General features: G+C 37.2%; 1 protein-coding gene across 8 annotated transcripts in view; it reads right to left on the minus strand.

Moving 5' to 3' along the window:
• Nucleotides 1-12,201, minus strand: part of CEP112 (centrosomal protein 112) — a 410,940-nt gene that overhangs the window by 361,128 nt on the left and 37,611 nt on the right. For 6 of the 8 annotated variants that reach the window (XM_059147619.1, XM_059147620.1, XM_059147618.1 and 3 more), the window contains 2 exons: nucleotides 8,410-8,503; nucleotides 6,430-6,507 (listed from right to left, as the gene is read on the minus strand). The exons of 1 other annotated variant lie outside the window; for it this stretch is intronic. In XM_059147619.1, the coding sequence (XP_059003602.1) occupies nucleotides 6,430-6,507; nucleotides 8,410-8,503 (172 nt within the window). The remainder of the gene's footprint in view (nucleotides 1-6,429; nucleotides 6,508-8,409; nucleotides 8,504-12,201) is intronic. One more of the 8 variants, XM_059147617.1, reaches the window with a different exon arrangement.

The following is a 12,201-nucleotide window of genomic DNA, read 5'->3' on the forward strand; positions in this document are numbered from 1 at the left end:
GATTTTTATAACAGCAGCCAGATGTGCTTTGAAGTTAAATGTTCCCACTTTGTAATCCACCAGCAAATGGACTTGAAGCAATCTATAAACAGTCTTAGCATTTACTTTTTTCATGCTCTTTTGGAAAATTTCTTGTTCTCTCATAATACCTCAAGAAAGAAGACCACAATAAAGAATGTCCAAAATGGAAGATAAAAAGGATTTATGGAAAACATTAAAGTCTAACAAAATATTATACAGAAAACAAAGCCAAAAAAATTAAGTTCCAATAGCAAGAAAGATTCACATGACCAAACACTTCTTGTTTAAAGAGCAAACAAAATCACAGTAATAAAATATATAATAGTTTAAACTAGACACAAACACAGATACCTGAATGCTTTCTAATGAAAACTGGCTTTTTTTTTAAATTTTATTTATTTATTTGACAGAGAGAAATCACAAGTAGATGGAGAGGCAGGCAGAGAGAGAGAGAGGGAAGCAGGCTCCCTGCTGAGCAGAGAGCCCAATATGGGACTCAATCCCAGGACCCTGAGATCATGACCTGAGCCGAAGGCAGCGGCTTAACCCACTGAGCCACCCAGGCGCCCCAAATGAAAATTGGCTTTTAACATTTTATTTTGGTTAGTATTTTAGCCAAACTGGTTACAAGGGGTTCTGTCAGATTATTTCTTTGGATTATTCAGGATTTTGGTCAAACTGATCAAATATCCCTTATAGACTAATGTTGACCAATTAGAGAGGGTCTATGATTCCAGAAAAACAGAAAGACATTTTATCTAATATTTTAGCTGCCTTATAGGAAAGGGCTTTATCAAGCAATATATTACTAGCACCACAACAAAAATAAATGTTTTTAAGTCACGGCATCAGTCAGAACTGCCAAAATTCTCCCGATAGCATAAAATAAATTCAGTTCTCAATGTCAAACTAATTATGCTCCAAAATAATATTTCTTTTGTTTAAAGAATTTATTTATTACATAAATAAATCAGAGAAAGATCACAAGTAGGCAGAGAGGCAGGCAGAGAGAGAGAGAGAGGCAAGCAGTCCTCCCACTGAGCAGAGAGCCTGATGCAGGGCTCGATCCCAGGACCCTGAGATCATGACCCAAGCCGAAGGCAGAGGCTTAACCCACTGAGCCTCCCAGATGCCCCCAAAATAATGTTTCTTAAGTCAGCATTTTAGAATTTGAAAAACGCTTTTCCTCAGAAATAATACTACAAATGGAAGTTCATTCATTGGTCTACTCACATTTCAACACACATATTGAGCACAAATTAAATACAGATATATAACGGCATAGTCCCTTGGCACACGGAAAAGCCAAAGGAACAGAATGGAAACAGACACGTACTATTACATGATTTATGAGACAAATAAAACTGTGGTACATCAGGAATAGTCTTCTCAATAAATGTGAGTGTCACCTAGAGATAGATTATATATATATATATGACAAAAATAAATCTTAACACTCTATCTCATATACAGAAATCACCTCCAGATGATGTAATCTAAACAGAAAAAGTGAGGCACCTGAGTGGCTGAGTCGGTTAAGCGTCTATCTTCAGTTCAGGTCATGATCTCAGCGTCCTGGGCTAAGCCCCACATTGGGTTCCCTGCGGAAAGGGAGCCTGCTTTTCCCTCTCCTCCCTGCTTGTTCTCTCTCTCTCTCTATCTCTCTCAAATAAATAAAAACTTTAAAAAATAAACAAATACAACACAATAAAGTAAAACAACAGGGCTGCTAGAAGACAACATAGAAGAATATCTTCAGGACCTTAAGATGGTCAAAGATCTTAAATAGAACACAAAACAATACTAATCACATAGTGAAAAGATAAGAAAATGAACGGCATTAAAATATCCATTTTCTGTTCATCAAAGATACCAGTAAGACATTGAAGGAAAGCAACGAAGTAAGAGAAAATATTTATAATACTCCAAAAGGACTCTTACCCAAAATAGAGACAAAACTGTGACATATCAGTACGAAAAAAAGCAAACAACCCAACAGGAAACCTGGCCAAGGCACAAGTAGGCACTTCACCCTGCGAGAGGCCATCTAAACTGTCAACAACTTCTGAAAGGTCACCTAACTGTCTTAGTCACCAGGAAAATACATACAAAAACCACACAAAGCAATGTCACCAACCACTCTCAAGAATGGCCAAATATTTTTAAGTAAAAAAAAAAAAAAAAAAATCACTAACAATCCCAAGGATTGAAGAGAAAGTAGAGAAATGAGAGCTGGCCCTTGGCTGAGGAGGAGGAAACCCAGCAGTCACCTCAGAAACAGTCGGGCAGTATTCTGTACCCAACAAACAGCTCTCTGCTACGCTACAAATTACCCCAAAGCTTCACAGCTTCAAACTACACCCATTTTATTGAGCTCACAGTTCTGTGGGTCAGAAAGCTGGGCAACTCATCGGTTGGAACCACTCATCTCCACTTACTCTTTGTCTTCCTCTTCCTCTTTTGTTTACTAGACCAGCAGGACAGCTGCCCAGGTGCCTAGTTAGGACAGTTCCCAACAGGCTCCAGGGAGGAAGGCTCCAGTGAGCAGACCAGCCAGGCTTCCGACGGGAGAGTAAAGGCATATTGCCACCTGCTAACTGTTTATAGGCACCCCTAGCCCTTGATGGGCAGGTTCACTCCTCCCAGATGGCCCCTAGCGTCCAGGTGGGTCTGCCTGCCTCTAGAGTGCTGTCCACCCCTGGAACTACCTGTGGGATCTGGGGACACTCACTCCTGCTGACCTTGCCCAGCTCCCACTGCCTATCTTGAGAGCTAGCCCTGCACTAATCCCACACTCCTCCCAGACCCTGCTCTGGGGCTACGGCACAGAGTCCTCACTCTTCCTTTGCTTCTGGTGGGAGTGAGGCTTTGCGATCAGCATGTGAACCCACAGGGGGAGTGGGCAGGTGACTAGGAACCAGGATGGAAGGCCCTGGAAAGTCCTCCTCCCAGCCCCCAGCCACGGCTTCAGAAAAAGAAAAAGGAAAAAGGAAAAAAAATGTACGTAAAGATAGTAAAGCATGAAATACACATAAATTATATTAGCAGAGTAAGAAAGCCTCCCCAAAACTAAAGGTTAAAATGCTCAGAGAAGAAGGAAAAAAAAGAGGAAGAAAATTAAATTGCTAGGTTTAATAAGTTAATTTCTACTTAGAATTATGAATTCCTAAAAAAAAAAAAATACTGACACACTTCTGAAGAAAGAAAGAATATATTTGATGGAAAAAATGTATGTTTAACAAAATCTAGAAAATTATTCTGGAACATCTACTGCATCAGAACGAAGGTGTATGAAAGGCATGCCAGCAATATAAAAAATGCACCCTTAATGCAAAGCACTAAAATTAACTACTATTAACCGATCATTCACAGGAAGAAAAAAAGTCCATCACACATTCTCACACCAAACTAAAATCAAAGCAAAATCTAACGTTTTTAATACACTGGATTCTTAAATTATTCTATTGTGATCAAAAGATATAGTTCAGCCTGATTAATGTATAAATATTATAAATATATAAAAATGCAACACTTTCATATTTTACACTGTTAGTGAACTCTTTGAACAATACAATCTGAGGGGTTTGAAGTGGCAGGGGGGGTGGGAGGTCGGGGTACCAGGTGGTGGGTATTACAGAGGGCACGGATTGCATGGAGCACTGGGTGTGGTGAAAAAATAATGAATACTGTTATGCCGAAATTCAATAAAAAATAAATTTTAAAAAAAGTGTGAAACCAAACCCAGGCAGACCTAGTTTTAAGGTATTACCTCAAAATATTTTACATCTTTTGTTTTAATTTTATTTTATAAATGAAAAATTTAACCCTCTGAACAGTTAAATAATTGGACAAAGTACTGTGTGTGCTAAGAAATGGGCATCAGAAGTTTCGAATAGCTAAGGGCAAAGGCAAGTTTAAAAGGATAGCCCAGAATTTCACTTTCCACTTTGATACTGCTTTCTGGCAAATATCAAAACAAATTGTCTTTCTGGGGTTTTTCCTGTGCTCTTCCACAATGGTAACTTGGGCCTTCCCTCCAGTGGCCGCTTCCCCTCCACCTTCAAACATAACAGTGTTTCTTTTAACTTACTATTCCCCTCTTGTTATTAATTCTCTCTCTTCTCTTTCACTAACATGCTCCCAAAATGGCTAGGAGATTCATATTGCTTTAATTTCTGATCCATTCCCTACCTTCTAATCATGCCCCTTATGGAGTCAACTATCTCTTTTCTGCCCCCTGAAGACCAGCTGTCCAGCCTCTGGGTGTAGCCACCACCTCGAGCAGTGCAACTACGAAGTAGGATTCCAGCCCTCGAGTCTCATGAACCTCCAAACCTTGACCTCCCCAATGGGTCCGACCATCTCTTCAAACTCCACCCATCTAAAAGGAAACTTGTAACTCTTCAAATGATTTCCCCCACCTGACAGTTAACTGAGCCAATGTTCCCATTTCCTAGAAGTAAACCTTTAGGTGCCCTTCCGGTCAGCTCACCAATCAGTCACTAGCATCCTTTACTCTCTTTGAAATGTCTTTTCTTTCAACACTTTCCATCTTCACAGAAATCACACTAACATGCAGCTTACCACAAACACTGAAAAGACGACTGGCTCCCTTTCTCCAATTCCTACTTGCATCCACCATAACCTTCAAAATGCCACCAAGTCAATTTTCCCAAAGCACCGCTTTCATTAAAAACCATTATTAGAAGAAAGGGTTTTAGGTTTTTTAAAATAACAATCCCTACTGTCAGTGAAGAGGTTAAAAAAAAAAAAAAAAGAAAAGAAAAGAAAAGAAAAATAGACAATCCCACATACTGCTGGTTGGAGAATAAATTGGTATATGCCTTCTGGGGGCAATGTACCAGGAAGGGATATAACCTGAGAAAGCAACCAAATATGTACACAAAGATTCTTTTTTTTTTTTTAAGATTTTATTTATTTATTTAACAGAGAGAGATCACAAGTAGGCAGAGAGGTAGGCAGAGAGAGACGGGGAAGCAGGCTCCCTGCTGAGCAGAGAGCCCAATGCAGGGCTTGATCCCAGGACCCTGGGATCATGACCTGAGCCAAAGGCAGAGGCTTTAACCCACAGAGCCACCCAGGTGCCCCTGTACACGAAGATTCTTAATGAGTGTTACTTGCATTAGCCATAAACTGGGAGCAACCGAAATGTCCAAAAATAGCAGAATGCTTAAATAAGTTATGGAATACCCATCCAAAAGAAAAATCAGTGCTATGGTTAATCATATTTATAGAACTATTATAAACTTAGAGCAAATTTAAACAGTGCAAAATGGTATTTGTAATATGACCCCAATTTTGTTTTAATTTTAATTTTATAAATATACACAGGAAAAAAAGGAGGGGAGAAAATATATAGCAAAAGGCTAAATCATCTCTCAGTGTTAAGATTTTCAAACATACTTTATTTCTCTAATTTTCTATATTTTTCAAATTTTCAAATTACAACTTATTTTATTAATAACAAAGTGTGGGGCGACTAGGTGGCTCAGTGGGTGAAAGCCTCTGCCTTCAGCTCAGGTCATGATCTTGAGTCCTGGGATCGAGCCCCGCATCGGGCTCTCTGCTCAGCGGGGAGCCTGCTTCCCCCTCTCTCTCTGCCTGCCTTGTGATCTGTCTCTGTCAAATAAATAAAGAAAATCTTTGAAAAAAAAATGCGATAAAAATTGTTCTAACCCCCTTTTCATTTCCTCAAAGCTTTTAAATGGCATCAGGCAAAGTGGACCATGGAAGGAAAAAATAAACCTCCAGGGCTCACTATTGCCTAAAATGTAAAAGCTAAACCACTCAATTTAGCATTCAAAGCTCCAATACAATCCACCTGATCAATGTTGCCCCTCACCCACTACATAAGTCCTAAAGATCCAGTCATGACAGCTGACTTACACCACCCACATTTCTTCAGACCTCTCTCTTCCTAGCTCTGCACTTCCACGCCTGTCTAGAAACATCCAGGCCCCTCTCGGTCTTTGCACCAAAAACAGCTGCCCACGATGGCAGCTCATCCAGGATGTCTCCTAATTTTTTTAACCGTAATAACCTTGCTTCTCCAAGTCCTCCCTCCCCTTCCCTCCACTTTAGTATTCTACTTTCTAACTCATTTTGATATTTTACCATACACTATCTTCAATTATTATTTACTAGGTATGTGTGTATCTCCTATTTAACCAATAAGAAAATCAGCTTGTTGAGGGCAGGGACTGCTTTATGCTTCTTTGGAACGTTCTTTCTCTTTCCCGTCCTCAAAGTCCTTCTCCCACAGTATTACTGCAGTACTGAGGCTGACATCCAATAATAGTCACTACACAGAATCAGTTCAGATGTTTTCCAAATATAATACAATTCTCCTACATCGATATACATACATAAAGTACTTTTTTTTTTTACCCCAAGATTCCAACTATTAAGGCGAGCTTCGATGTCGCTGTCATCCAAAGACACAGCAGATTTTTTGGAATGAGCTTCCTGAAAGACAAAAGACAAAAGAGAAGAAGCGGGGGAAGGAAAGCGGGAAGGAAGGAACAGCAGAGAAAAGGAAGGAAGAAGAGAGGGATAGTGAGAAGAAAGAAGGAGAGAAAAGACAGAAAACAGGACAAAATATATGTCATTCAGAGTAATGAGAGTTCTGTGTGCTTTTCTGGTAGTGCTGCATTGCCCTCAAAGGAAAGGTTTAAGTTACAGCTGAGCTAGAGTTCTCAATTCTAAGTAATGACTGTTTATTATAGCTGCTTAGGGCTACGAGGTGCCTTCACAATATATTCACACAGTAACTAGATTTAAAAAAAAAAAAAAAAAACCCACACATCAAAAGAATATTTTAAAAATTAATCCAGATTCTTCTCTTTAAGTTCTTTTACAAAAAGTTTTAATTGTGGTATACCACAGTAGCTTTAAAGGGGGGTGGGGAAACACTTGAAAAGATGAATTATTTATAATCCTTAAAATTAGTTAACAGGGAAGTTTGTGTTGATGTCCAAGAAGCTCTTTGTTCTTAAATTAATTCTCATTCATACACTGAATATAAAGAGAAATAAACTTTGGATTCACATCATGAGAATACAATTATGGTGAAATTTTACTTTTTTAAAAAATTAAAATTGCACGCTTTTTCTCTCCCATATAACTTATTATATTACACATTTATCAAAGCAGATTAAAACTGTAACTGAGCACAGCCTAAAATCTGTGCCCAGAAATGGACAATGATCTAAAAGCTCTAAAAACTTAGAAAGGTATATCTGTGTAAAATAATAATGTATATAATACAGTACAACCAAAAAATGTATTTTGAAATTAAATTTGTTGGCACATCATTTCCACACTTTTAGAAAACCTCACGACTAGTAAACGAAACTATTTACCTACGATCACTTACCCTGAGATGAAAAAATATACTAAAATCTTATTATCTCCAATTATCTATTATTGTTCTATTGAACAAAATGTTGAATTTATTACATATACTCTATTAAAATTCATTATTGTTTCTACTATGGGGCCTGCTTCTTGCATGTTTTTCTTTGTGAAGAAGAATATCTTAAGAAAAAGCACCTGCCCTGTTTATTTTGAGTAAATGTAATAGTTGATAATAAGCCCACAAATATTTAAAATACGCTGCCCTTAAAATATTTTCCAAAGTTCCAAATTATCACTAGAGAAAATGCAGTGAGTTATGTTTAGAGCAATATGTGCTGAACAGTCACGCATCACACATGATCTCCTTGTAACTACAAGTCATGTAACCCAAGACCAGCCAGAGTTACGCAAGGAAGGCCAGAGTAAGCAGGCAAAATTCTTCTCTTTAGAAAGCTAACTGGAATGCTCACTAGCACCTTGTTCAAACCAAAACTGTAATAAGCAATGAGCTGCAAAAGAGGCATTCACATTTTAGGACATAAACAGCTCAACTTCAGCAAAAATGCAGTGTACCCTACTTCGCTACAAGTTAATCTGTTTTTTTAAATGTATAACCACTGGGTGTCAGATCATATGTGTGTGTGTGTGTGTGTATGTGTGTGTACACACACACACATATAAAGTAAAAGGGAAAAGGGGGAAAAAAACAGCTAAAAAATGAAGCTTTCCAAAGTTATTCTTCGACACACAAAAGAAACAATCCACTGCTTCATGTGATGCTTCAGAACCATTAAGAAAGCAGAAGGAACACTCTGGAGTATACCATGTTCTTCGATATCGGAGCGTTCACCAAAACCTTTACAATGTTCTTCGATATCAGAGCATTCACCAAAACCTTTACATTGTATACAATGTTTTTAAGTAATTGTTGGAACTTTCACAAACCTGAAACTAAAAATTTGTGGAGTTATTTTAAAATAACAAACAAACGAAAGTAGAATCTGATCTTACACAACTCTTTGGGGTAATATTTTGTCCATCTTCTCTGGAGGTTGGACTCATAGAATGGGATCGCATTTGGAACTTCGAAGTGTATGGTTCCCTACTAACAGACCAAAACAGTAACAGTCAGAATGGGGGAAATTCAGAACACAGAGGGCATTCAAATCTAGGATTACTAATTTTTTTCTTTTAGAAATGACATGATTTTTTATATTTAACAATGATGTTTCCATAGCAAAGAAAAAAAGCATACAACGACCATTTGTATTTCTCACATTTATTTTCATTTAAATATAAATAAAATGTCACCTAAATGCCACAGACTTGCTTATAAACAAATGCTATTTTTAAGTGGAACTGTTATAAACTACATGTATTTAAATCTTTTCTTCTTCCTCCCTCTTTTCCTAAGTAGAGAACAAGAGAAAAATGAAACATATATTCTTGAAGAGGATAACTGTTTTTAAAGGTTAGTAAGTTTTATTGATTCCTGTTGTACTTCAAGATGAAGCCGTTAGATACATAAAATTTAAAAACCCTCATGTACTGAAAATTTGGATTAATTTGAAACCAAGTCAGAAAGTACAGATAAATCAGTCTTAAATTTAAAATACACCACGTTAATTCAGGTAAAATGTTATAAGTGCAGTATAAATAGGAAAATGATTTAAGCTTCCAAATGAATTTGAACAAAAAGGCTTTTCTCCAATATAAAACATAATTTAAAAATATCATTCTCAATATTCTGCTTTAGCCTGGAGTCTCTCATATATTTTTACTCAAGCTACTTCAATGAATGTTTCATTATTATGATTATCTATGCTCTGAACAGCTCCTTCAAGATACATAAAATGGAAATTAACCATTAAAGAATGAGGTAAATTCACTAACTTTTAACCACAAGCCCTATCAGGATTCCCTTCACAAATACTAGTCCATACGAAGTATTCCCAAAGACAGAATAGTAGTTGAAAAAGACAAGATGACAACAAATGTGTTTTTGTTAGTAACACCAAAAGATTAATATTCCTTAGACTAGTTACTAAGTAATGTAAAATGTCTGAAAAAGCTGTTTTAAAGAGAGCTATTAATTTGTTATACCAATGCCCCGGGTTATCCAAATACTTAAAAACAAATCAGAAAAATAGAAAAAGTAATATTTTGAGAATAATTTCATTCGCCCATGTGCTTAAGCTGATATAAACAGTTAAAACTAAGGATGTGGGAAGAGGCAACCTGATACACCATACTAAGCAGTGGCCTGTCCTTCTTTAAGAATAGATTAAACAATCATAAAAAGAGCTAACTTAAAAATTGAAAAATGCTTAAATATTAAAAGAAATTCTCATAGAAAATATTAATAAAAAAAGAGGACTGAAACATTTATCTATTTATTACACAGGGTGCATACATAAAACAACGTATCCTTTAATTCACTTGTAGCTGTCCTCTGTACCAATCTACTTCTTTCCCTTCACAATAAATTTTCAAAATAAGTTATTAGACCCATGTCCTAACCTGCCATACACTTTTCAATCAACTGCAATCTAACTTCTACTCATCCTGAAAGTGCTATAATAAGTCATCAACGATCTCCTAATTGCTCAAGCAAATGAGATGCTATCTGTCCTTACCCTAGTGGATCTCACTAAAACATTAGGTACAGTGTTTTAAAGATGCCACATTCACTGGCTCCATAGAAACATTCTTCCCCGGTTCTCATTCAATCCTTCAGAAATCTCCTTTACAATAACTTTCAGCAGCTTTTCCTTCCTGCACACCCCAACCATACTATAATCTTGAGGTTCTGGGTCTAACCTTGTTTATTCCCTTTTACGTGCATTCCCTCTGGACAATCCAAAGTGCTAATAAAACGACTGTTTTTCAAATAACAAGGAGCTCTGGTTACCAGATCTACATTTCCAACCCAAATTGCTCTCTCTCGGCCTCCAACCCCATTACAAATACAAACTGAAAAGCCCTACTGACTTTCAATTCAATGTGTCCAAAACTAAATACATTTTATTGTCCCTAAAACATGCTCCAATTCAGGCCAAATAAAGCAGAGGCATTGCGGAAGCCAGTCTCTTGTGCAAGCAGTTGAGACAACTAATGAAGGAGGGCTTACCACTGCTAAACTCTGGATAACAGGACATTAGGCACAGAAGTTTAGTTTCTTGCCACTGGGACTGTCTCCAGCTGGAAACAACATTAACTGGAACTCAAAGTAGATAGTTCAGACTCACAGTGACGGGGCTGGAGGTTAGGGTGACAGTGAGAGAGAAGATAGGAGAAAAGTCTCAACCCTGTAAGCCTCTTCAGGAATAACAGGTACTGTCTACCACACAGAAGAGCAAGGTGCGGTGCTCATAGAGTACCTGGTACAGGGACATATTTACATGAGTTCATGGTTATGGTACTTGCATCAGTGAGAAGAGAGGGACTGTGGCTTAATCAATTTCAGGGTACTGAAACTAACACAGCAAGCATGTTAGTAAGTTTCCTGACATGTAAATGCCTCTCTCCTCCTCGGAAGGAATAGAACTGTAGGAAATATAATTTCCTAAATTTTTCCTTTTCACTTTTTCCTAATGCTAAAATATTTCAACAGGAATCCAGAGCCATTCTCTCAGCATTATTCCTGATTCCAAATACGAGAGAAACAAAAACGTGTCCCCATAAAATAGAGAGATAAGACACAGGACATGTAAGATTTAAAAGCCTAAAGGAAGATCAATCAAATGTCCTCCTACAAAGAAACTTACCATATATATTTATATATATAAAGGGAAGCTTCTAAATGTATCTTTGTGTTTCCAGTGTCATTCAAGTGGATATTTCAGATGTAAAAAGAAAATGAATAATCCATGATCATAAAAACGTGCTTACAAATGAAAAACATGATTTGGTAATTTAAAATTTTGGTAAAATTTGGTAATTTTAAAATCATAATGGAAGAAGAGAATAGCGGATTAAATATAGTATAAAATCAAATCACTGAATTAAACTGGTTCAAGAAATATTCAGATAACACAAAGGAAAAACTAAAGGGATAATTATAATAAATGAAAATACACAACAGATAAGGTAGAAAGATTCACAATCTCTAACATCAAAAAAACATGAATTCCGGAAGGAATAAATAAAACAGAAACTGGGGAAATAATAATTAAAGAAATAGTAATGACAGTACCAGTCAAGATTGCATGCCACTTTTAGCTAGAACAAAAATGCAATGCCATGAAAATGATGGAAACTAAAGGTCTGCCAGGTTCTGGTTCCAGAAACAACTAGAGACAGCAGGAAGTATGACTCTGGAGAATTAGTAGGGAACCAAAGTTCCCCAACGTAGAGGAACAAAGCCAAACTCCAAAAATCCAGAGGCAGGGATGGATTTCCTTGCTCTTGATAGGAAGCTAAAAATCAATGCGGGTGATCACTTCTGACAGCTATGGCTTATAAGAAACCATATGCCTAGGAAAGGCAAAGGTCACAGACAGCCTCAAAACCAAGGAATCAGACTAGCTTCATGTGAAAGGGACAGAATTCAAAATGAAAAGAGATACTTATTTTCCAAATTCCTACAAACAGAAGGCAAGCTGGGAAACTACTCAGCTTAAAGAAGATCATTCCTTATAACTTAAAAAAAATACACACACACACACACACACACACACACACCCCGTTCAGAGGGAAGAGCCAAGAGCCCACGAAGGAGCACTAAACCCTAATCAAGAAACAGGCAACAGATGCCTGGCTAGATTTCAGAACTCCTATAGAATTGTCATCACTATGTATTTC

Source organism: Mustela lutreola, chromosome 15 (genome assembly GCF_030435805.1).
Source record: "Mustela lutreola isolate mMusLut2 chromosome 15, mMusLut2.pri, whole genome shotgun sequence".
Classification (NCBI taxonomy): Eukaryota; Metazoa; Chordata; class Mammalia; order Carnivora; family Mustelidae; genus Mustela; species Mustela lutreola.